The following is a 24646-nucleotide window of genomic DNA, read 5'->3' as shown; positions in this document are numbered from 1 at the left end:
GACTTGCCTGACCAGGTGTGGATTCCAGGCTGGTGCTGCATACTCCAAATATGGGCCTGACGTATATGATGTACAGAGTCTTGAACGATTCCTTACTGAAGTATCGAAACGCTATTCTCAGGCTTGTCAGACGCCCGTATGCTGCAGCAGTTTTCTGACTGATGTGCGCCTCACGAGATGTGCTCGGTATTATACTCACCCCAAGATCTTTTTCCTTGAGTGAAGTTTGCAGTCTTTGGCCACCTAGACTATACTCTGTCTGTGGTCTTCTTGCCCTTCCCCGAGCTTCATGTCTTTGCACTTGGCGGGGTTAAATTCAAGGAGTCAGTTGCTGTACCAGGGTTGTAGCCTGTCCAGGTCTGTTTGTAGTTCTGCCTGATCCTCTACCGATTTAATTCTCCTCATTGACTTCACATCATCTGCAAACAGGGACACTTCTGAGTCTGTCCCTTCCGTTATGACATTCACATATACCAAAAACAACACAGGTCCTAGGACTGACCACTGTGGAACCCCGCTCGTCACAGGTGCCCACTCTGACACCTCGTCATGTATCATGACTCGTTGTTGCCTCCCTGTCATACATTCTCTGATCCAGTGCAGTGCCTTTCCTGTTATGCGTGCCTGATTCACTAGCTTTTGCATTAACCTCTTGTGAGGAACTATGTCGAAGGCCTTCTTGCAGTCCAAGAAAATGCAGTCTATCCACCCCTCTCTCTCATGTCTTACTTCTGTTACCTTGGCATAAAACTCCAATAAGTTTGTGAGACAGGATTTTCCTTCCCTGAAATCGTGCTGGTTGTCGTTTATAAGGTTGTGTCTTTCTAGGTGCTCCACCACTCTCCTGATGATGATCTCCATAACTTTGCATACTATACACGTCAGTGACACAGGTCTGTAGTTTAATGCCTTGTGTCTTTCTCCATTCTTAAATACTGGGACTACATTTGCCATCTTCCATACCTCAGGTAGTTGCCCAGTTTCATTGGATGTATTGATTTTTGTTAGTGGCACACACAGCATCTTTGCTCCCTCTCTAAGGACCCACGGAGAGATGTCAGGTCCTACCGCCTTTGAGGTATCAAGTTCACATAGCAGCTTCTTCACCTCCTCCTCGGTTGTGTGTATTTCATCCAGCACTTGTTGGTGTACCTCCTTATTCTGAATTCCTGGAGTCCTTCCTGTCTTCACTATAAATACTTCTTTAAATCTTATGTTGAGCTCCTCGCATACCTCTTGGTCGTTTCTTGTGGACTCCCCGCCTTCCTTCCTCAGCCTGATTACCAGGTCCTTGACTGTTGTTTTCCTCCTGATATGGCTATACAACAGCTTCGGGTCAGACTTAACTTTTGATGCTGTCATTTTCATATTGTCGCTGAGCCTCCCTTCTTATCTCTGCATATTCGTTTCTGGCTCTTCGGCTAATCTCATTATTTTCCTGTGTCCTTTGTCTTCTGTACTTTTTCAATTCTCTAGTGCACTTAGTTTTTGCCTCCCTACACCTCTGGGTGAACCAAGGACTCGTTCTGATCTTCCCAATATTTCTTTTTACCTTGAGAACAGACCTCTCCTCTGCCTCCTTGCATTTTGTTGTCACATAGTCAATCATTTCTTTTACTGGTTTTCCTGCCAATTCTCTCCTCCACAGAACGTCTTGCAGGAAGCTCCTCATGCCTGTGTAATCCCCCCTTTTGTAATTTGGTTTTCCCATTCTATTCCTGCTACCCTCTCCACTTGTAGCTCAACTATATAATCAAAGCGCAGAACCACATGATCACTAGCTCCAAGGGTCCTTTCGTACGTGAAATCCTCGATGTCCGAACTACTCAAGGTGAGTACTAGGTCCACTCTGTCTTACTGTGTGTAATGATGTGTGGTGACTATGAGTAGTGTGTAGTGAATGTGTAGTGATGTGTGGTGACTCTGTGTAGTAATGTTTAGTGACAAGATCAGAGTACAAGATAAACTCAACTACTCAGTAGAACGTACAGGAAGTCAAATGTGAGAGACCTGGGATTGACAATGACAGATCTCACGTTCAAGGAGCACGAAAATCTTACTATCACAACTACAAGAAAAAAGATTGGTTAGACAACTAGAACCTTCAAAACTAGAGATGTCAAGCTAATAATTGTTTTCTGATCACTCGCTCTCTCTTTTGTCTGTGTTCTGAAGGTTCCCATCAAGAAAGGCAATATTGCTGAGGTGGAAAATGTACAGAGAACCTTCACAGATCGTATAAACTCAGACAAATTCGTAAATTGCTGGGAGACCTTGAAGTCCCTAGAATTGTACTCTTTAGAGCATAGGCGAGAAAAATACATCATAATCTACACCTGGAAGATACTGGAGGGATTGGTTCCAAACCAGCACACGAAAATTACTGCTTATGAACGCTGGGGACTCAGTAGTTACCGGGGACTCCGTGGTCACTGGTAACTTCGTAGTGGTTGGTGCTGTCTGAGCTCAGGTTTGAAACATGGGAGAGCACTTTCCACTTTGAGTACTGGCTTGAACTTGATGAGGCATCTGGTCGAGGAGGAACTGATCGTCAGCTCGAGAAGGACCCAAACCGTGTTCCCCAAAGACCGTCTCTGTCTCCACAAAAGGAAGACACGGACAAGAGTGCGCGACGGAGCAGCAAACCTCTCAGGATGATGAACCCTGGAACGATGGTGTGGCATAAACCTCTGTATAACGACGTTCATCAGAATGACACCACTTACCGTGATCATGATCGTTACTTTAACCAAACGCCTGATAACGACGGTGTATGTCAGGCAGAAACAGGTCATCACTAATAATACAGCTGAGGCGTTAAACAGTCGCTGTTCTTCACCATTGTTAGTGACTACTGATACATGGGTTACTGACTAGTGATTCATGGGTTACTGACTAGTGATTCATGGGTTACTGACTAGTGATTCATGGGTTACTGACTAGTGATTCATGGGCTACTGACTAGTGATTCTTGGGTTACTGACTAGTGATACATGGGCTACTGACTAGTGATTCATGGATTACTGACTAGTGATTCATGGGTTACTAGTGAGTCATGGGTTACTGACTAGTGATTCATGGGTTACTGACTAGTGATTCATGGGTTACTGACTAGTGATTCATGGGTTACTGACTAGTGATTCATGGGTCACTGACTAGTGATTCATGGGTCACTGACTAGTGATTCATGGGTCACTGACTAGTGATTCATGGGTTACTGACTAGTGATTCATGGGTTACTGACTAGTGATTCATGGGTTACTGACTAGTGATTCATGGGTTACTGACTAGTGATTCATGGGTCACTGACTAGTGATTCGTGGGTCACTGACTAGTGATTCATGGGTCACTGACTAGTGATTCATGGGTCACTGACTAGTGATTCATGGGTCACTGACTAGTGATTCATGGGTCACTGACTAGTGATTCATGGGTCTGCTAATGCTTCTTTCAGTGACTTTATATCGATGAGTTTCATCTGTTTTCTTAATTTCCTTCTCTCAGCTGCCACTGGTCTTGTTTCACGAACATCGTAACAGACATCTTTTCAGACTAAGGAAGTGAGTGGCTTACTTACTGGCTTGCAGTTTCACGACTCACTCGCTATGAGTTCAAGCCCCACCCATTCCCTAGTTTATCTTCCCAAATGTATTTCTTGGTAAGCTATACCACGGGTGGGGTTAGATCCCGCGATCAGTCATAAAATTCCAGACTGGCTCTCTGATCGCAGTCCTTGATGTTGGTGAGGGGCTCTTAATTTAGGGAATTGGATCTGTGCTCCAGTTCCCCGAATTAAGCCTGAATGCCTTCCACATCCCCTCCCCAGGCGCTGTATAATCCTCCGGGTTTAGCGCTTCCCCCTTGATTATAATAATAATAATAATAATCTCTGATCGCAGGTTCTAACCCCACCCGTGGTATGGTTTGTTTGCAATCGTGTTATTACGATTTCGTGAGTCGTATTTCCTGGTAGTTGCTGACTGTATTTGGAGTGTTGAACAGGTCCTCTACCGGCACAGTTTTCTGGCCGATATCAGCATTTTAAGAAGGGATCGTGCACACACGTAGCTACTGGCATCCTTATATCTCTTCTATTCAAGCCACTACCTCTACGGGCACATTTTCGAAATTGTAGAAATTCGCGAGCAAGTAGCCCTCTGATCCGGCTTCGATTCTTCATGCAGAACAAACTCCGTTCGTTGACATGGCGGGTGAGAGCTGTGTTGTCACTTTGATCTTGTTTCCCCGAGGGCTGCATTGCTCTCTTGACATGCCGACCGATCCAGGAATCCACCCCTTTTGTGAGTTCAGTCACTAATTTCAGCATGTTTTAAATGCTTCCTTACTTTCCTCGTCATAGTTTTCTTTCGTATCTAAATAATTTAGTCGGGGTGTTTAATTAGTCCTGTGTTTGTCACCCCCAACTAGGTTTTATATTTAGCACAACGCTAAATAGAGGGTCCGACGTCCTATATTTTTTTTAATTTCTGAAAGCGATTTTTCAAGTGACAAGTTCGTGCTGGAAGATGGTTCTCACCTTGCATAGTCTGTGGGAAGCAATTGATTAGTTCAAGATTGCAACTATCGCTGATGCTCATTTTTTCATCTGTAGCTGTTTTAAGTTAACGTTGTGTGTCCTAGTCTTACTCTGTAGCTGTTTGAAGCTAACCTTCTGGGTCCTAGTCTTACTATTTAGCTGTGTCAATCTAACTTAGTGTGTACTAACCTTAATCTATAGCTCTGTGCTGATAGCTTAGTATCTTCTAGCTTTAATTATTCCATTGCAGTGTCTGTCTGGTGAGCTCTCTCATGAGGAAGCCCCCCATTGTTCCCTGGCTTGTTGAAGAACATGACGGCTCCCCTTCATTGTTCCCTGGCGTGTTGAAAAACATGTGACAGCTTTCCCTTATTGTTCCCTGGCGTGTGGAAGAACATGTGACAGCTTCCCCTTATTGTTCCCTGGGGTGTGTTGAAGAACATGTGACAACTCCCCCTCATTGTTCCCTGGCGTGTTGAAGAACATGTGGGATTTTTCATTGATAAATGCATTAAAGGCCATACATGACAATGAAAAGGCACTTATTAGTTGCCAGCTGTGAACCCCAGCAGTGGCGGGTCTGGGAATTACCTCCGATCTTGGCTATCTTGGTACCCACGGGACTGTGAGGGGGCGGTATAACCAGGGTTAACACTCGACATAAAGACTTGTATATGCCACTGTTTCATGTTTGTCATCTGGAACGTCGTGGGCGAGTCTTGCCTGAGTTTGGGCAGTCGCCCGTATTTCACGGTGTTTTCTGGTTAACCCTGTCAGATCCCATATCCACCTGTAAACTGCAGCTAAAACAGTCAAATGTGAGTTTGAGAGGACTTACCTGGGTGTGTATGTACCCCAACATACCGATATCGATGGCTTGATTGAAGGAAGGATATGTCTACTCTTCCTTCGAATGACGTGGAAATGACGAGTCACGCGGGAATATTGGTTGGACAATAGTGTTCTTGTTCACTAAATTCAACATGCTAGGTGTTATGAATTGTTTCAACGTCACTCGACTACCATCACTTGTTCATGTGTTCAACTAGTGAATAATTATCCGTGGATAATGTCTACGGTAGGGAGAATATTAGCAACACTTCGCTTTGCAAAGACAGCTATGGTAGTTTCCACACTGTATCTTTGCTCCAGATCTCTCCAGTCATCGAACCCAAATAAGTTACACGGAGACGCGTGATTTGACCACTAAGTTATGATTCTGCACTTTTGAATATATACTCTAGTAACCAAATGGTTATAACTGTCCATAATTTTTAAAGGGGTGGACCGGTGAGCCAGCAGAAGGCCTCGGTCAAATGTCCAAAAGCTCCAACGGCGGGTCATCAAAGACCCGCGTCAGGAAACACTTGTCCTGTTTCCTGACAAACCTTACCTAACCTGCACTTTTTATTAGAGGTAGCTTCTGCCGCGGGATTTCGCTCACTCGCATTCTTGGAACTGGCAAGAGTCTTGCCGACTGGGAGACTAGAAATCTAGTACTAGCATGCTCTTACTGTCGTGCAGGCCCCTTATATGGGCGAAATAATGCTGACATAATGTCTGTCAAGCATTGGTACTGGCTAACACTACTTGATTGTGTCAGGAAACTGATTTCTCTTGTCCTGACGCATTCCACCTGACTTAATGGCTAACCGAACACAGTAAGAGCTTTTAAGTATACGTATTTTTAAGATGTATTTAGATAAAGATATTTCTAGAGCAAACATAATTATGAAACTTTAGGAGTTTTAGCATATAAACAAGCTGGGTCATATAATAAGTGAACTGTAATGGGGATTAGCTTTATGACGCCTCCACATTCTGCAGCCGCGTCCAGAATGTTCTTAGAGCCAACGATGCCACTGCAACCGCACATGGGCTGTGAAGGATTAATTAGTAAATATAATTACCCCTAGGGGGGTGTTATTCAGCATATCTCAGAAACTGATTGCTGAAGTTATACATACTGGTTTGGATTCAAAGGTCCAAGGGTAACCGGATTATGGTACCGTCAAATAAAACATGAATTAGATATCCGCTGAGCAGCCGACCTAACCAATATCATGTTTATCAGACGTACCTGGGTATTTGTAGCTGACCCGTAACCACATCCGGATATCCGCTGTCTTGATTGAAGCAGACGTGTTCTTCGAAGAATGTCGCACTGTCTTCCACTCCGTCGGGAAATTCGCAACACTCGTCGTTACACACTGTTCATCAAGAATTGTCTATTGTTCAGTCATATCACTAAAGAAACTGATCACACTTCTCTGTATCTGATGTGTCCGTTGAGATTCTTTTATTAACAAAACGCGAGATCATTAAAGTTTTTGTTTGTAGATGAATGGTTCAGAGAACCGACATGTTGATAAATTAGACACATGTGCAGATCTTGGGTATCTTTATTGAGGAAACGTTTCGCCACACAGTGGCTTCATCAGTCCATACGTAGGAGAAACTTGAAGAACAGGAGGAGAATGAGGTAATCAGTCCCTCAACCTTGAGTCGATGTGTTCAGTCCATCAATCTTGAATAGAATACGGCATATGAGCGGAGAAGCAGCTTATAAACCGTATGGCAGGAGAGGTGCAGCAGTCATAGGTCGTGTCACATTTGTTCAGTGTTCTCCGCTGTTCTGCTTCTCCGCTGATATGCCGTATTCTATTCAAGATTGATGGACTGAACACATCGACTCAAGGTTGAGGGACTGATTACCTCATTCTCCTCCTGTTCTTCAAGTTTCTCCTACGTATGGACTGATGAAGCCACTGTGTGGCGAAACGTTTCCTCAGTAAAGATACCCAAGAGTTGCACATGTGTCTAATTTATCAACATGTCGGTTCTCTGAACCATTCATCTACAAATCTGTCAGACACTGCAACTTCTTGGGATCTTAATACTTAGGAATTCTTCGCTTGCCTAATTCTTGGGCACGACCTACTTCCACATTGAACAAATGTGACACGACCTATGACTGCTGCACCTCTCCTGCCATACGGTTTATAAGCTGCTTCTCCGCTGATATGCCGTATTCTATTCAAGATTGATGGACTGAACACATCGACTCAAGGTTGAGGGACTGATTACCTCATTCTCCTCCTGTTCTTCAAGTTTCTCCTACGTATGGACTGATGAAGCCACTGTGTGGCGAAACGTTTCCTCAATAAAGATACCCAAGAGTTGCACATGTGTCTAATTTATCAAAGTTTTTGTTATTACAGTGTGACGCACGAGTTGTCTCAGCAACGTCTAAAATGAAATTCGCAGCACCCTTCGCTGGCCTGACTTTCCCTCATACGAAGGATTCGCTGACACCAGTGTTTTTTCCTTCTTTGCCAAATTTCCACCATGAAGCAATGCAGAAGGTTTGTTTCCTGCTATCTGGGCATAGACGTCAGTGTGTACTATCCTCGTTGCACATAATGGGTGCAGGGTTCCCTTACTTTCCCTGCTTTTTGTAAGAGATTAATTCTCTCATTAATCCACACTATGATTGCAACACTAGTCTCTTGCAAAGACGGATGATCATAACACACTCTAGTCATATGCTTCCAATTAAAGTGTTGATGCAGAAGTAAGACGCCATTGCCCTTTCTGAGAGGGCTGGGCCCCTCAGGGCTGAAAACTGAAGGGGACTGAAGGGGGGCCGATACCCCCTTCCTTGGAGAAAATTTCTCTACAGGTATTTCTAGGGCAAACATAAATATGAATATCGCGGGGCTTGTTGGAAAGTGTCGGGGAAGTACTAGCGCCCACTGCTCTACTGGAATGTGTGGATGACAACGTCCTATCTACATGTAATCTCACTCTAATTTAAAACTGCTTAGATAGGCTGCAGTGTTGCAAGAAATGTGATCCTCCCCATCCCGTTAATGGACAGCCAGAGGCCTTAGACCCCCCCCCCCCTCTAAACTCTGTTCCCTGGCGTAAAAGAGAGAAAGTTCTCAGATCCCAGCAGAAGGGGGGTTACTGCTTCCCCTCCCCCCTCATGAGCTGGTAGACGGCTCGGAGATGACTTCACACACACATGTGACAGCTTCTCCTCGTGTTGAAGAACGTGTGGCAGCTTTCCATCATGGTTCAGTGACTATTGAAGAACATGTGACAGCTTACCCTCAAGGTTCCCTGACGTGTTGACCATTTGTGTTCCCCAGTTTCCAGTGAAGTTGTTAGTGATGATACTTCCAGAGAGTTTTAACGTGGTGTGGTACTGGGTATTTCCTCACCCACTGAGTAGTCTGTAGGGTTCCGTCTCTGGGTTCTAGCCTGTAGGATCCCGTCTGTAGGGTTTCGTTTGTGGATTCTAGCCAGTAGGGACCAGTCTGTAGGGTCCCATCTGTGGGTTCTAGCCTGTAAGATTCCGTCTGTAGGTTCTAGTCAGTAGGGTCCCGTCTAGGGTTATATCTTTGGGTTTTAGTCAGTAGGGTCCCGTCTGTAGGTTTTAGTCAGTAGGGTTCCGTCTGTGAGCTCTAGTCTGTAGGGTTCCGTCTCTGGGTTCTAGTTTTTTGTATCCTCGGGGAGGGCGGCCCACACCAAGGGTGGGCTCTGCAGGGCAGTCACCAACGACCACCCACCACCGTCCACTCACGACCACCCATCACCGTCCACTGCCGTCATGCCAACTTCCAGATCACCCGGCTGGATGACTTGCCAAGGGCAGTAATCTTCTCACGAAGGATAGTGTGGAGAAGAGTTGGTGGGGGGATGGATAATCGTGAATGAATGGGAAGGAGTAGGTAGAGGATGAGCTCTAGCCCTCGGAATGAGCTCTAACCATCGCTTTTTCTCTGATCGCGGGTTCTAACCCGGTCCGTGGTATGGTTTATAAGCTCTACCTTCTGACCCGAGACTGAAATTTCTGATTTCATAGATGGGCTTAAGCTCTTGTTCCTAGAATCTTAGCTTCAAGTTCCTCGATACTCATGCTCTTGGTCTCCAGACCACAGCGCCAACGATTCCCTGAATAAGTGGATTATAAATGTCTGATATGAAAATGTATTATATTGTCGGTATTCTCTACCGACAAGACTCACGCAATCATAACGAGTGCAAGCAAATTACAGAACAAGTGATGGTTTGAAACCATGGCAAGCAAGTCCTCAAGCAGAGTTAAATCGGAAGCTGCCATAGTGAAAAACTTTGTTCCGTAAGGCACAGTACTCGCCCCCATCCTGTTCCTCATCCTCATATCAAATATAGATAGAGATGTAATCTACAGTACCGTGTCATCCTTTGCAGACGACACTAGGATCTGCATGAGTGTGTCGTCTATTGAGGACACGGTTAACTTCCAAAAAGATATAAACCAAGTTTTCCAATGGGCAACGGAAAACAACATGATTGAAGACAAATTCCAACTACTCCGTTATGGAAAACTGGAGGAGATAATTAGAACTGAATATACCACAAACTCTAGTCATACAATAGAGCGAAAAAATAATGTGAGAAACCTGGGAGTGGTAATGTCTGAGGATCTCACTTTCAAGGATTACAACACTGCCACGATCACAACTGCGAAGAAAATGATAGGACGGATAATGAGATCGTTCAAAACAAGAGATGCCAAGCCAATGATGATCCTTTTTAAATCACTTGTTCTCTCTAGGCTGGAATACTGCTGTACATTAACATCTCCGTTCAAAGTAGGTGAAATTGCAGATCTAGAAAATGTACAGAGAACCTTTACTGCACTTATAAGTTCCATCAAACACCTTAAGTACTGGGAACGATTGGAAGCACTTGACTTGTACTCGCTGGAACGCAGACGAGAAATATATCATAATCTACACTTGGAAAATCCTAGAAAGAATGGTCGTGTATCTGCACGCAGAAATCACTCCTTACGAAAGTAAAAGGCTAGGCAGGCGGTGCAACATAACCCCATGAAAAGCAGGGGCACCATTGGTACACTAAAACACAGTAAGTGTCCGGGGCCCAAGACTATTCAACAGCCTCCCACCATGCATAAGGGGAATTACCAGTAGGCCCCTGGCTGCCTTCAAGAGGGAGCTGGACAGATCCTTAAAGTCGGTGCCAGATCAGCCGGGCTGTGATTCGTAAGTTGGACTATGTGCGGCCAGCAGTAACAGCCTGGTTGATCAGGCCCTGATCCACCAGGAGGCCTGGTCGTGGACCGGGCCGTGGGGGCGTTGATCTCCGGAACACCCTCCAGGTAGGCAGGTAAGCTCACTGGCTATTGAGTTCTAGAACTCACTTGCCTTATCTTCAACCTTTCCTAGGACGGCCCCTACTTCGCCTTCATTCCAATACAGATTTATACACCCTCTAAGTCATTCTATTTTTTTTCCATCCACTCTGAGTGTCCTAACCACCTCAGCAACCCTTCCTCAGCACTCTGAATAATCCTCTTTTAATCCTCCACACTTCCATCTAATATCCAAACCACAAATTCTCTATATAATATTCACTTAACACATTGCCCTTACACAAAACATTTCCACTGCCTCCAGCCTTCCCCTTGCTGCAATATTTAAAATCTATGCTTCGGTCTTATGTTAGTGTTTGTACCACTGTACTCAAGTTCATTACAAAACTTTCTCTTATTTCAGTAAAATTTGTTGATAACACTTCACCCACTCATTCGCTCTCCCTTTACACTCCTCACTATTTTTTTTTTATCTCTGTTTTACTCTTTGTATATCACTTCTGCTTGGTGAAAACCTCTCATATGACAACTTTTTCTCCCGTATCGCTCTTTGCCTTGTCATTCCACCAGTCGCTCCTCGTTCCTCCTGCACCCACTCTTCTATATCCACAAACTCTGTTGCTCTGTGTGTGTACACTCACCTGTGTGTGTGGTTGTCGGGGTCGACTCACCTCTTCCATGTGTTTGTGCGTGTGTGTATATATATATATATATATATATATATATATATATATATATATATATATATATATATATATATATATATATTATGTATATAGATAGATAAATAGAGAGGGAGGTACCACCTCTGGAACTGTCCTAGGGAACCTCATCCTCAGAGAAAAGAATAGACTTGCTTCAGGGAAAACTCAAGGTTCTTCATGAAACTGTTTGAAAATTGTTTTCTCCTACCACCCCTTATATTTTATAGATACTTTATTTAAAGACAAAATACATTGACAAAATACACTGACAAAAATACAATAGGGAGTAAAACGACATAGATAACTCAGAGCTACATCTCGAATGCTTCGTCCAGCTCCCCGGCGGTGGGCCACGTACCCAGAATGCTGCAGGCATTTACTCTCTGGATCGCAACACCGAGTCTCTGAAAGAGGAAGGTGGCCGCCCTGTGGTCCATGGTTTCTATGAGGAGTTTTTCATCCAGTTCTTTGAGGAACTTTAAAGCACCCTTGTCCCATGCTTCATGGGTTTCTGACCTTAGAACATAAGGAGGAACACTGCAACAGGCCTGTTGACCCATACTAGGCAGGTCCTTTACAATCCATCCCACTAGCAAAACATTTAAGATGGGATGAAGTTATATATATATATATATATATATATATATATATATATATATATATATATATATATATATATATATATATATATATATATACTGTATATCGTGCCGAATAGGTAAAAATTGCTATTTTAGCTTAAATAGCAACACTTCTTGTCGAATAAGGCAAGTGAAAATTTGTGTACCTAATAATATCGCAAAAATCGTTCCGAACCTAACGAAAAAAAAATTTTCATTGTGTGTTTATTATTAAATTATTGTAAACTTACCTAAAATATATTTAGTCGGATTAGGTTAAATTAAATTGCGCTTGTAGTTAAGTAGGTAAGTTTTCTATGGTTCTTTTGTTACAAATTTATTAATTTTTACATTAACATAAATGAAAAAAGTATATCTTTAAATGTACAAGATAAAATTTTAGAAAGGACTTAATTTTAAATGAGTTGTTTCTAATTGACCGGTTTTACCTATTCGGCACGACATATATGAGAGAAATATTTTTCAAATTAGCTATTTTGGGTAGGTTATGTATGGTCGGGATTTTGGATGAGTTATCATCAGGTATGGATGGATCTAGATAAGTTAATAGATCTAGCGTTGGATATCCTCAAGAGGGTTATGTTGTAATGCATATTTTACCCATCAGCAAGTGTCGTGAGCCTTGTTATCACTGTCACACACGTTCCCAGTCATATGTTATGACGTGTTTTGACTGTCACACATGTTCCCAGGCAGGTGTTATGCACGTGGTTATAACCTTACAACTTCTTCGGGAAGTGTTCTTCAGATTTAATGTTAATCTTCCCTGGCAGGCATTCTGCGACCAGTCATTACATAACATCTTCCCCTTCAGGTGTTCTACAACTTCAACATCGTCTTCATCCTCCTCCCCTTTATTCACTGCTGCATCAACCCTATCATCTACTGCTTCATGTCAAAGAACTTCCGACGGTCCATGAAGAAGCGACTGGAAGACCTGTATTGTGGGTCGTCATCGTCTCGGCGGAGCTGCTGCAGTTGCTGTTGCTGCTGTTGCAGCTGCTGTCCCACCCGTCGGAGGCCACCGCCCAGGAACCTGCTCAACCGAGTCGTCACCAGGAGTATATATTCCTCGTATTCGCCAGAGGGCACCACACGACACACAGACCTCGAGACAGTTTCCACAATGTAGATGTTTTCTCTCATTCTCTTGCCGAATCATTTCTTTGATGTCTGCAGTAAAATTTATATTTCTGCTGACGTATGTCCATATTTCATCCGTATCTGATATTTATTAAGACGTGTTTAGTTTGATGTGAGCCTGGCTTTAACCATGTAAGGCTTTGTCTTTCTCCACCACAATCTCGTAACCATTTTTCACAACGTAAAGTTTACTTTACGCTATAAACTTGAGTATCTCATTAAATTTGCTGTTACTTCGTAAGGTCTCAAAACCTTCATTACTTAACAACTCTCCATTTCTGTCTTACATTAAAGTCACCGGTAGGTCCAGGACAGTTAATGTATTTGTATATACAAATTATTTTGCATTTTAAACGAAAAATTGCTAGATTGCCTTTCATATTTTTATTAGTAATTCAAGCTTCTCTGTAAATAATTCTGAGTACGGATGTTTATTTAAGGTGTAAGTCAGATGAAGTGGTGTGATATTACATTATTATTTTTATTACCACATTTATTACAGGTTCTGATGGCTTAGAGTCTTGAGACCTGATTACAATTTTGTTTTATAGTACAAGATAGGCTACAGGTGGAGGCTGAGATGAGGTAGCTAGGCTGCAGGTGGAGGCTGAGATGAGGTAGCTAGGCTGCAGGTGGAGGCTGAGATGAGGTAGCTAGGATACGTTAATTATATTCCACGGTCCGTGGAGACAACACCAGCACTCTGGACTGTGACTGAAGCGACTTTGTGTGAAATTAGTGTGTAACAAGTTGCCAAACTAGCGTAAACTACAGTCAGTAGTGGTGACGAGCTTCGTATTACTCGAATAGTGACAATAAAACAGTGAAAGCTCTGAAGGACATACAATGCATTCAGTGTAAGACAACAGTGATGCTAGTGACATACAATGAAAGTGAGGCTGTATGTTGGATACTGTTTCAGTGACCCTAAAATGTTTCACCAAATTATATCGCATTTTTGAAGGTGTTACTACGGTATGATAATCAACAAATGCTGTATAGCAATATTTAATGTTAAATGCTACTAGTGTGTGTGTGTGTGTGTGTGTGTGTGTGTGTGTGTGTGTGTGTGTGTGTGTGTGTGTGTGTGTGTGTGTGTGTGTGTGTGTGTGTGTAATAACAACCTAGTTGTAGCTACAGCAGCGTAGTTTTGCGCATGGTGTCACAGCTTCGATACTCTGTTCGTCATATATATTTTTTTCTTAAATTTCCAGTGGTTCCAGCACTTACTAATTCCTCCTTTAATGCATTCCACTGGTCAACCATTCTGTCTGAAAAGAAACCTTTTCTGTTATCCTTCCCACTCCTCAATTTGCAGCTGTAGTCTCTTGTTATTCCTGTTGAAGCTACTAAAAATATTCTTTACCTTCTCTTTCAAGTCCTTTCAAGATCTTGTATGTCCTTATTATGTTACCTCTTGTCCTGCTATCACTCAACATGGGCATCTTTAATGTTTTCAACATTTCCTTATAGTTCATACTGCTCAACTTTTTCACCCATTTTATAGTTCTTCTTTAAACCTTTTCTAAATTGTTTTTTTTCAGGTATGGGTACCACATAACTGCTACATATTCCAGTTATGGCTTAATATAAGTTATAAACAAGTTTCTTAGCATTTCACCATCTATATAGTTTGCCGGTGTAACATGAATTTCTCAGTTTTATTTACATGATAGTTTTGTGATATTTTTTTAATAACTCCTAGATCCCATTCTCTATCTGATACTTTCGATATTTTGTCACAGTTTATATTCTTCATGTGACTTGATTTCACTTTCTCCCATATCCATTACATGGCATTTATCTACATTAAATTTCATCATCCATCTATCATTATGTGCTCAAGTGTATCCAGATCCTCTTGTAAAAATTTAGTCGTTTTCATCATTAATTTACATAAGATTTTTGCATCATCTGTAAACATATTCATATAATTTTTATTTCTTCTGGTAAGTCACTTAAATAAATTAGAAAAAAATATTGGGGCAAGTACAAACCCTTGTGGCACCCCACTTGTACATCCCCCCCCCCCCATGCAGACACTTTTAATCTTAAAACTATTCGTATTTTCCTCTTTAACTAAAAGTCTCTCATCTATTGTTTTATTTTTCCTCTAATTTCTCCTGTATGTTGTAGCTTTAAAGTTAGTCTTTCGTGGGGAACTTTATCAAAAGTTTTCTTAAAGTCCAGGTAAATACAGTCTGCCCATCCAGTTATTTATGAACAGTTTCCGTAACTATGTATAGTAACTTACCAAATTTGATATAAATGAATGTGCAGACTGAGAACCATATTGTTTACTAGTTAGCATGTTACTGTTCTCTGTGGTGAGAGAGAGAGAGAGAGAGAGAGAGAGAGAGAGAGAGAGAGAGAGAGAGGGGTAGGTAGGGAGAGAGAGAGAGGGGTAGGTAGAGAGAGGGAGAGAGGTAGGTAGGTTAAGTGAACATCAGTGTGTCTGGTCACCCTGGTGTACTTACAGCATATGTGTGAAAAATAATTACATTTTACCTCAGTACTTTACAGTGTAGTTCGGCTGGGCTTTTTGCACTTCATGGGAGGAAATATAATATGTTCTTTAATTGAAGGCCAACTAGATACAGAAACAGTACCAATGAATTTTGCAAATTAACAGGCCAGAATGAATATGAAGTAGCTGAGAATCATGAGGGACGAAGCTTGGGTACTGTAATTAGGAAGGCTTGTGGCTGCTGCTAGCGAGTGCTGGGGCTTCGGTGTAAATATTAACCTTAAAGGGGAGGATATATACACATGGAGATGAGTATCTCCGAGAAAATATACCGACATTTACCTTAATATCTATCTTTAATGTCAAAGAATTCTTGATGTAAATATGTAGGTAAATTGCAGCCTTGGTTACCCTCGTGTAGTCAGTGTGCCTTAAACCTAAAATCCTATTAACCTCGATGAAGGTCTGCCTGTTGTATTAGATTGGAATGAAGGCCTCACTGCTGGCTAGGATCTTTGAGACTTCAATCTACATAATTACTAACCATCAAGTATACTTTCATCTTTAACAAATAGAGTATTAAAACGCAGAATATTACATACTGAGAACTATACTTACTGATGCAGACGTCCCTTCTAACTCAAAGTTTTATATAAGAGTCAAGTCTTGTATTATAAGAGTGGCCAGGGGCTACAAAGACCTCAGTAGGGTCTTGGACCATCCAGTGTGATAGGTAGCCTACTATTTATGTTGTTAAGTGCTGTATCGCTACACATGGCTGTTAAGAAATTTTGTGTTAAACATTTTAGATATTAACTTAACAAAGGCCTGTTATTTATTGTTGAATGCCGTTTTTGTTACCTTCTAATTACAGATATTTACTTACATGTTGATACTATATTATTGTCAGGATAATTTTGTGTCGTAAATTTAAACGTTAAGACTGTTAAAAATTGTTAAACTGGAAAGCTTATTGTTCATTGTAGCATACGTAAATTATATTTACCAGTAACTAGCGTAAAAAAAAAAACTTGTTCTAACACTTCTGTACTGCATTAAAAATTTAATTTTATCCAGTACACTTGTGTATGACCAATACCTTGATACATACAGAATGCAATGACATTCCTTTGTAAAACTAAAAGAAAATAATCTGGGTTTACTGAAAGGCTTGAGAGTTCAGTGGTTAAACACAATTTACTCCCGCCCTTCCCTTCCCTTCCCCTCTCTTCCTTTGTGTGACTTCTGATGTGTTGCTGACCGTGGAGAACATTTTACTAGTTTTCCCATTCTTCAACCTTTTCACTTAAATCGTTATATTTATGATCACCGGGGCGCTTGAAGGGATCTCGGGAGACCTTTAGGAGTTTTTTGATATTGAAAATTTATTGAGGATTTTTAAGTGATGTGGATTACTATGGTGTGATAGTGTTTGGTTTATGTTGTCCGTTTGTCATTGCCGGTAATATTTATTTTTATTACCTAGTTTTACCTTGAGTGTTCTTGTGTAACATTTTTGTTGTCGTTGTCAAGTGTTAAGTGATCTCAAAAGTTATTGTGCTCTTCAAGTCTCCCTCTCTTTTCCTTTCTACTGCTTACGGTGTGTTGCTGTCTGTATTGTTACTGTTTACTTCCTGCTTTTACTTTACGAGTTTATTGTTTTTCTCTTATTTGCTAAGATAAATGACTTTGTCTCTTAGAACTTTTAAGTCCAGTTTATTTTTAATGTATTCCAGTTGATTTGTTTTTAAATAATTAATGTAGAGTATTTATACGAAATTATCTACTGTTTTATAATGCGTGTATCAGTGTGGATAATTAAGGTTGTAAGTGGTTAGTGAACGTGATTTTTTTTATTTCATAGTGCTGAATCACTCTCATGTATCTCAGCACAAACTAAATTGTAAACTTTAGGATGCATCATTTGTTGCTGGTCAAGTTAAAACCAGGAAGAGGTACTGAAAACCCCAACCCCACTGCTAGTATCCCTTGGCATAACACATGTTACACGACCAACCCAGGTGTTGTGCAGTGTTATGGACGTCAAGCCAGTGGGAGCACTGAAAGAGCTATCAGTGCATCACTCGCTGGAGAGACTGCTGTGCCTCGGAAAATGTTTTGATAAAGCGATTTACCAACACGTCGCTAGTGGTGTATTCAGTAATGTATTTGTTGCCTAGCTAAAGTTGGACGGTAACATTTGAGATGTTGCTGTGTCTGTCGAAGCCCATACATACTATTTTTAATAATGCTGCCACCAGTTTAAGAAACCAATCCACTGAGTGTTCTGTCCCACTTGTTCGACGTGCTAATTTTTGGTAGTGTCCCACTATAATTTTTTTTGTTAGTGGATTTAGGTTTGATAGGGACTAGCCTTACGTGGGCCAGTAGGCCTGCTGCAGTGTTCCTCCATTCTTGTCCTATGATACTCTTCAAAAAAAAAAAAGTCTCTCGCTGGCAGGGAAATTAAATTTAAGGGTAAGAAAGAAAATGGGATTAACTACAGTAGGCTTCGCTGGGAGAGTTGGAGAGCCTCAGGTTCAGATACATGATCTCATTATTTAATAGTCCTCACTTTGAGAGCCGAGAGCCTAGCCTCAGAAATATGTCATTACAACAGTCATCACCTTGAGGGCCAAGAAACACTAGCTTAACAGTGGTAGAAAATTATTCGACAGAAAAGTCAATAGTAAGTATAGCGGCAGCAGTAGTTTGAAGGAACTTCGAGTTACATTAACTGATCCAAAAATGAACTTTGATCGGGTTTGATGTTTTGTACAAGTTCATATCCTCTGATTTGTTTGGTAGGTTTTAAAGCTTATCGATTACACTAAGTCATTAAAGCTACATTTCACCTGTACACTACCATTCAAGAATACCTTAATCTTTAAAACAGGGATGAAGGTAAGCTCTCGGCATATAAATGTTGAGACATATATGCTTCTCGATGTTCGTTGGTTGGTTCATGAGGTTTAATACCTATCGACTGCACCAGTCATTAAGATGCATGCCACCTAGTTGTTACCAACAGACCCCTGGCAGTCTTCAAGCTGGCACTGGACAAGCACCTAAAGTCGGTTCCTGACCAGCCGGGCTGTGGCTCGTACGTTGGTTTGCGTGCAGCCAGCAGCAACAGCCTGGTTGATCAGGCTCTGATCCACCAGGAGGCCTGGTCACAGACCGGGCCGCGGGGGCGTTGACCCCCGGAACTCTCTCCAGGTAAACTCCAGGTAGTTCACCACCAGTCAAGAACACCTTAATCATTAAAGCAGGAATTACAATAGGCTCTCTCCGTATATAAACTGAAGGACATGCAGTTCAAAGCGTGGAAAAAAATCAATGAAGAATATATTTTAAGTTGTATAAGGGAGCACAACTCTTCAGCGCCCTCCCTCCGTGCAAAAAGGAGGCTACCAACAAACCCCTAGCTGTCTTCAAGAGGGAACTCAACAGATTCCTCAAAACACTGGGTTGATATGCATACGTTGGACTGCGGGCGACGGGCACTAACAGCTTGATTGATCAGGCCAGCAACCAGGATGCCTGGTCTGAGACCGGGCCACGGGGGCGGTGACCTCCGGAAGCGACTCAAGGTAACACTGACTCCTACACTGCCCATAATTAACAGAACCAGCGCAATGACCACTAGTGCGTGCTGTAACATAATTGTTTACAACCTAAATAAGGTCACTAACTCAACTAATTTAGGAATATGCGTAGTGCCACTATTCTCCTGCCCTTCCTCTCGTGTACTTCTCTTGGTCTACATCAAACCTTGCACTCCAGTGTGTTTTTTATATAATTTTTATTTTCAGCCATTGAAACGTATTAGTACACTAGAAAAGTCTATTTCAAGTTATTAGTAATTTCGATTATTGTTTTTACATGAAGATTATTGAAATAATGCTCTATTTTATGGAGTGCCACAAGGGTCAGTATTAGGACCCATGTGGTGCACAATCTACATAAAAGACATGTATGAGGGAATAAATAGCAACATAAGTTTGCCGATGACACTAAAATAAATCAAATAAATTTTAATGACTTGGGTAGGTTGATGTGGGTGGAGAAATGGCAGATGCAAGTTCAACGCAGACTAGTGTGAAGTATTAATCCTAGAAGAAAACAACCAAGGTACTGATAAGAATAATGTAGATCTTAGTCAAAATGAACGTAAAAAAAATTTAGACGTTCAGGTATAGCCAAGACAACAGCAATGAAGCTAATAGATTTCTTGGCTTCAAATCAAGAATTATAACTAATAGACGTTTTCAGGTTATACTTCAACATTATATATCTATGATTAGACCTCATTAAGATTATGCTACTTAGTTCTGGTTTCCATAGTACAGGATGGACATAAATGCTCTGGAAAACACAGAGAAGGATGGCGAAGTTAATTCCTTGTATGAGAAATCGTTCTATTAAATAGGAAATCGCACTCTGGAAAGGCGTAGAATTAGAGAAAATATAATTGAAGTGAACAAATGAAAAACAGGAATAAATAAAGGGGATATAAATAACGTATTAAAAATGTCTCGCCAAGACACGACTCGCGCCAATGGATTAAAGGTGGAGAAATTTAGAATAGATCTAAAGAAGTACTGGTATGGCAGTACAGTTTGAATGACTAGAATAAACTCCCATGTAGCGTCAAAGGCGAAAACTTTGGGTAACTTTTGATATAGGTTGGACAGGTACAGGAGTGGGTGTGATTTAAACCTACCTAGCATGAACCAATAGGCCTACTGTAGTGTTCCTTTGTTCTTGTGTAAAGTTTTTACCAATAGGCAATGTAGTGCAGTGAAAGCGATGCAGCGAAGGCAGAATGTACCGGCAGGTACACTGAAGTACCGGGTGGTGGTGTGTTGTCTAAGATGGTGACTTGTAGGCCAGGATGGTGACTTGTAGGCCAAGATGGTGATATGTAGGTCAAGATGGTGACATTTAGGCCAAGATGGTGATATGTAGGCCAAGATGGTGACATGTAGGCCAAGATGGTGACACAGAGGCTAAGATGGTGATATGCAGGCCAAGATGGTGGCATGTAGCCCAAGATGGTGACATATAGGCCAAGATGGTGACTTGTAAGCCAAGATGGTGGCGTGTAGGCCAAATGGTGACGTTGGCCAACCTTTTACCTTTGATATACCTTTGAGTTTCGAGATTTTGTACTCCCGGAGCCCGTCTAGTGCTAGCTTGGTCAACCAGGCTGTTGCTGCCAAAATGGTGACATATAGACCAAGAGGATGACATGTAGAGAGACGACTATGTATAGCGTTGGTGCTATCTTGTACATAACCTGTTAATGACGTATTCTTGTTTGTGTAATGTATTCTCAAAGAAATGCAACGTTGTCTTCGTGTGGTGTATGCTCGTAGTGATACGTGATGATGTATAAGGTTATAATTGTTTCTTATAACTGGGATTGATGCTGTGTCGTGAACATGTTTAACCATCCTCTATAATATACAAATTTAACAGTAATCTTCAATGTGCGTGTGTTTGTACTGCTCTGTACTACTGGTCTCTTCTTGCCACAGCTGACCAGTGTTTACATATTTGTGCTTAAATGTTCTTTCTCCGCCGTATTGTTTGTATTTATCTGTGGCCTCTTGTTCCTGTCGATGGTGTTAAGAACATTCTTCATGATCAGTTTCTTGCAACCTTTAATATATGATTACGCAGAAGTCCTGCGGTTATATTTCAACTTTATGCAGCCCGTAATGCTATGCATATAAGTGGCTTTGGCATGCTGCTCTTACCTGTATTTTTTTGTACCTCTGTATGTATGCTAAAATTACTAAATAAATAAATAAATATATCTTTGGTTAGGTCTCACCTAGATTACGCTGCTTAGTTCTGGTCTCCATATTTCGGAATGGTCATAAATTCTAGAAACTATGCAAAGGATGACGAAATTGATCCCATGAATCCGAAACCATCCCTACGAGGATAGGAGAGAGATGATTGAAGTGTGCAAGGGGAAAGCAGGAATAAATAAAGGAGATATAAATAACGTGTTGATAGGTTAGGTAAGGTTCGTCAGGAAACGGGACAAGTATTTCCTGACGGGGGTCTTAATCATATGGTGACCCACCGTTAGAGCTTTTGGTCATCTGACCGAGGCCTTCCACTGGGTTACCGGTCCACCCTTTTAAAAATTATGGTCAGTTATAACAATTTAGTTGTACAACGTGCTGACGGTATCCAAGACAGGACTCTCAGGTGGCGTTACTGGGGCGAGAACTTTGGGTAGCATTAAATTTAGGTCGGACGGGTATGTAAGTGGATGTGAGATAGACTTGCCTAGCTTGGGCCAGTATGTCTGCTGCATCGTTTCATCATTCTTACGTTCTTAAGTGTTTATAGTTAAAGGAAAGGAGCTGTTTTGTGGTGTCCTGTCCTCAATATTTTGTTTGTTATAATTTTAATATTCTGGTGATTGCAGCACAAACTAGGTCACATTCAAACGGTAAATAACTTGTGAAAAGCTATTTTTGGTGTACTGTCACTCTAATTTCTTAGTTTATGGTTATGGTGAACTATTGTTCTCTCTACTGTTATGGTGATAAAATAATAGGTGCAATTTTTTCGATTTTTATGGTGTTAACATATAATGATCATGTCTTCATTTTTCCTGTCTTCTGCTAACGAGGACATTATAAGTGTTTTCAATCTTCGTAATTCATATTTCTTGGGCACTGTTTGGTGGCGTGTTTGTTTTTCGAACAACGTATTATCATTATTATTTCCCATTCCAGTTTTGGTTTAGCCTATTCTCTGTATAGTTTACTTGACCTTCAACAACCATGTATCTGAAGGTTAGCCTGATGTTAGTATTGTGTGTGTGTGTGTGTGTGTGTGTGTGTGTGTGTGTGTGTGTGTGTGTGTGTGTGTATAATTAGCCTCAGATCTTGGGCTCGCTTCTTGACAATGTTGGTTGTCGTTGCCTGGAATTACAGCAAATCTTAGGGGAGGATTTTTTTTATTTCTTCTACAGTGTCATTCGTTAGGCTTTTGCACTCCTCTGTTGCTTATATGTATATTACTAACGTGTTTTCTGTCTGTTGAGACTCATCTGCGTATTCAGCTTCTAGCTTAGTCACCTTACTGTAGTTCATTTCGTAATGTCCAGTCTGTGTCTATTTGTATATTTCTGTACGTAACTTGTATGTTGTGGTCATGTCTACTCTCTCTCAGTTCTGTTGTCATGAGTAAGAGTTTGTGAAGGCTATCCTTGTAACTTTTGTTTCTTCATTTTTAGCGCTAAAATTGTATCAGTCTTTCCATCTCCTTAATATTCTAAATACTCTTAATGCTGTGTGCCGGGTGTGGCTTTAGAGCAGCGTCGCATATTTTAGGAATGCGGCACGCATGTAAGCTAAAGATAACATCTAGAACACTTCTTTTACAGTTCCGAATACCGCTCTTATGTATGCTAGAGATATGTACACCGTGAGGTGTATGTCTCCCAGTATATATATAATGAGAACTTGCTTTAATGCGTATTCTAGAGATCAAAGTATTATTGGTTGGTGGTGAAGAGCCAGTTTTAATGACTCCTCGTGTAGTCAGTAGGCTTTAAATTCGATGAACCATTAAGTGCAGGTCACACAGGATTTGTTTCTAAATGTATATACAGTGAGAGCTGAGTTTAATCCCAACTATAGGGATTAATGTATTCTTGACTGTTGTTGAACAGGTTGCAAAGAGTCTTGATAACCTTCGCCTAGGTGATAGGCTTTAAACCCCCCAGTAATCAATGACCGTAAGTTACCGACGTTATTCAGTTGACGTGAACCTATTTTGTGAACCTCTTTCATCGCATGTGTAATGTTTAGTTTCTTGGCACCATGGTCGCAGTCTGGCCCTTTACGGACGTTCCTATGCTGGTGAAAGCTTATTGATCAGAGGAAGTGGAACTGCTCTCTCTTGGATCAAACCTGGTTGCTTCCCATTCCTCGTGGGGCTGTACCACCTTTAGGGTTTAGGGCTAGGAATGATCTCTAACAACCATTTCTGACTTCCTGTAGCTAGTGTAAGTCATAGCATAGTTTTTTGTAATCGTCCTCTATTTGTTTGCTCCTTTTGAGTTTTCATTCATACTTAGCACTGTTTTGTGAATATAAATCATCATCATCATCATCATCATCATCATCATCATCATCATCATCATCATCATCATCATCATCATCATCATCATCATCATCATCATCATCATCATCATCATCATCATCATCATCATCATCATCATCATCATCATCATCCCATCACGTGTGAGCAGTGACTTCAGTGTCTCGTGGTAGGCCGCCCCTGTTTCCAACCTCTACAGTCATTTACCTTAGAATATGGCTACGTTATGGTTATTTAGCCAAGTTGTATGAAAGCTTGATCCTCAGTCTGATAATCATGGCACAGTCACTCTCCTCATGACCCAGTCACTATCCAGCCAGACTGTCGGATTACCATTGACATTTTTTTTTATGTGACATTTTTAAACTCCTTTCTTGCATTAGACTCCTTTATCTGTTCTCATTCATTCCGTTCTATAACTGGTTACAAGAGCGTACTGCCGACAGTGACTGAGGATACACACACAAATTAATAGATCTTCATAGAACGAAAGGTTGACACACTAAAAGTATTCGTTGCATGTGTCCTCCATTGCCTACCTTACTACGTGTTCTCTTGACTACTTCCTTGTCTCTCCGAGTGAAGATATATCCCTGTTGAACTACGTGTTCTCTCGATTCTTGTAACTCTCAGAATAGCGATGTATCTCTGTCACTTCGTAACACCGTTAAAAAAATATACAGAAGTTCTCTTGTTTCGATCCCTATGAATTCGTTGTCCTGTTTTCTGGAAACTTTTTAATCCCTCGTTATCTCCTTTTCAAAACAGATTTCTGGGTTGTATTCTTTATTATATATTGACGATAGGTGAAGTCAAAGGTTAGTTCGTAGTGGTAGCTATTATTAATTGGTC

The 24646-nt window shown here is 41.3% G+C and overlaps 1 protein-coding gene across 1 annotated transcript in view; it reads left to right on the top strand.

Annotated features, from left to right (window-relative positions):
- Nucleotides 1-18175, top strand: part of LOC128698102 (galanin receptor 2b-like) — a 774594-nt gene extending 756419 nt beyond the window's left edge. The window contains exon 9 of the mRNA XM_053790210.2: nucleotides 12863-18175. Within this exon, the coding sequence (XP_053646185.1) occupies nucleotides 12863-13180 (318 nt within the window). The 3' untranslated portion in view covers nucleotides 13181-18175. The remainder of the gene's footprint in view (nucleotides 1-12862) is intronic.
- The last annotated feature ends 6471 nt before the right edge of the window (nucleotides 18176-24646 follow it).

This window comes from Cherax quadricarinatus, chromosome 58 (assembly GCF_038502225.1).
Source record: "Cherax quadricarinatus isolate ZL_2023a chromosome 58, ASM3850222v1, whole genome shotgun sequence".
NCBI classification, from domain to species: domain Eukaryota; kingdom Metazoa; phylum Arthropoda; class Malacostraca; order Decapoda; family Parastacidae; genus Cherax; species Cherax quadricarinatus.
The sequence above is the reverse complement of the archived record's forward strand: the minus strand, read 5'-3'. Positions and strand labels throughout refer to the sequence as shown.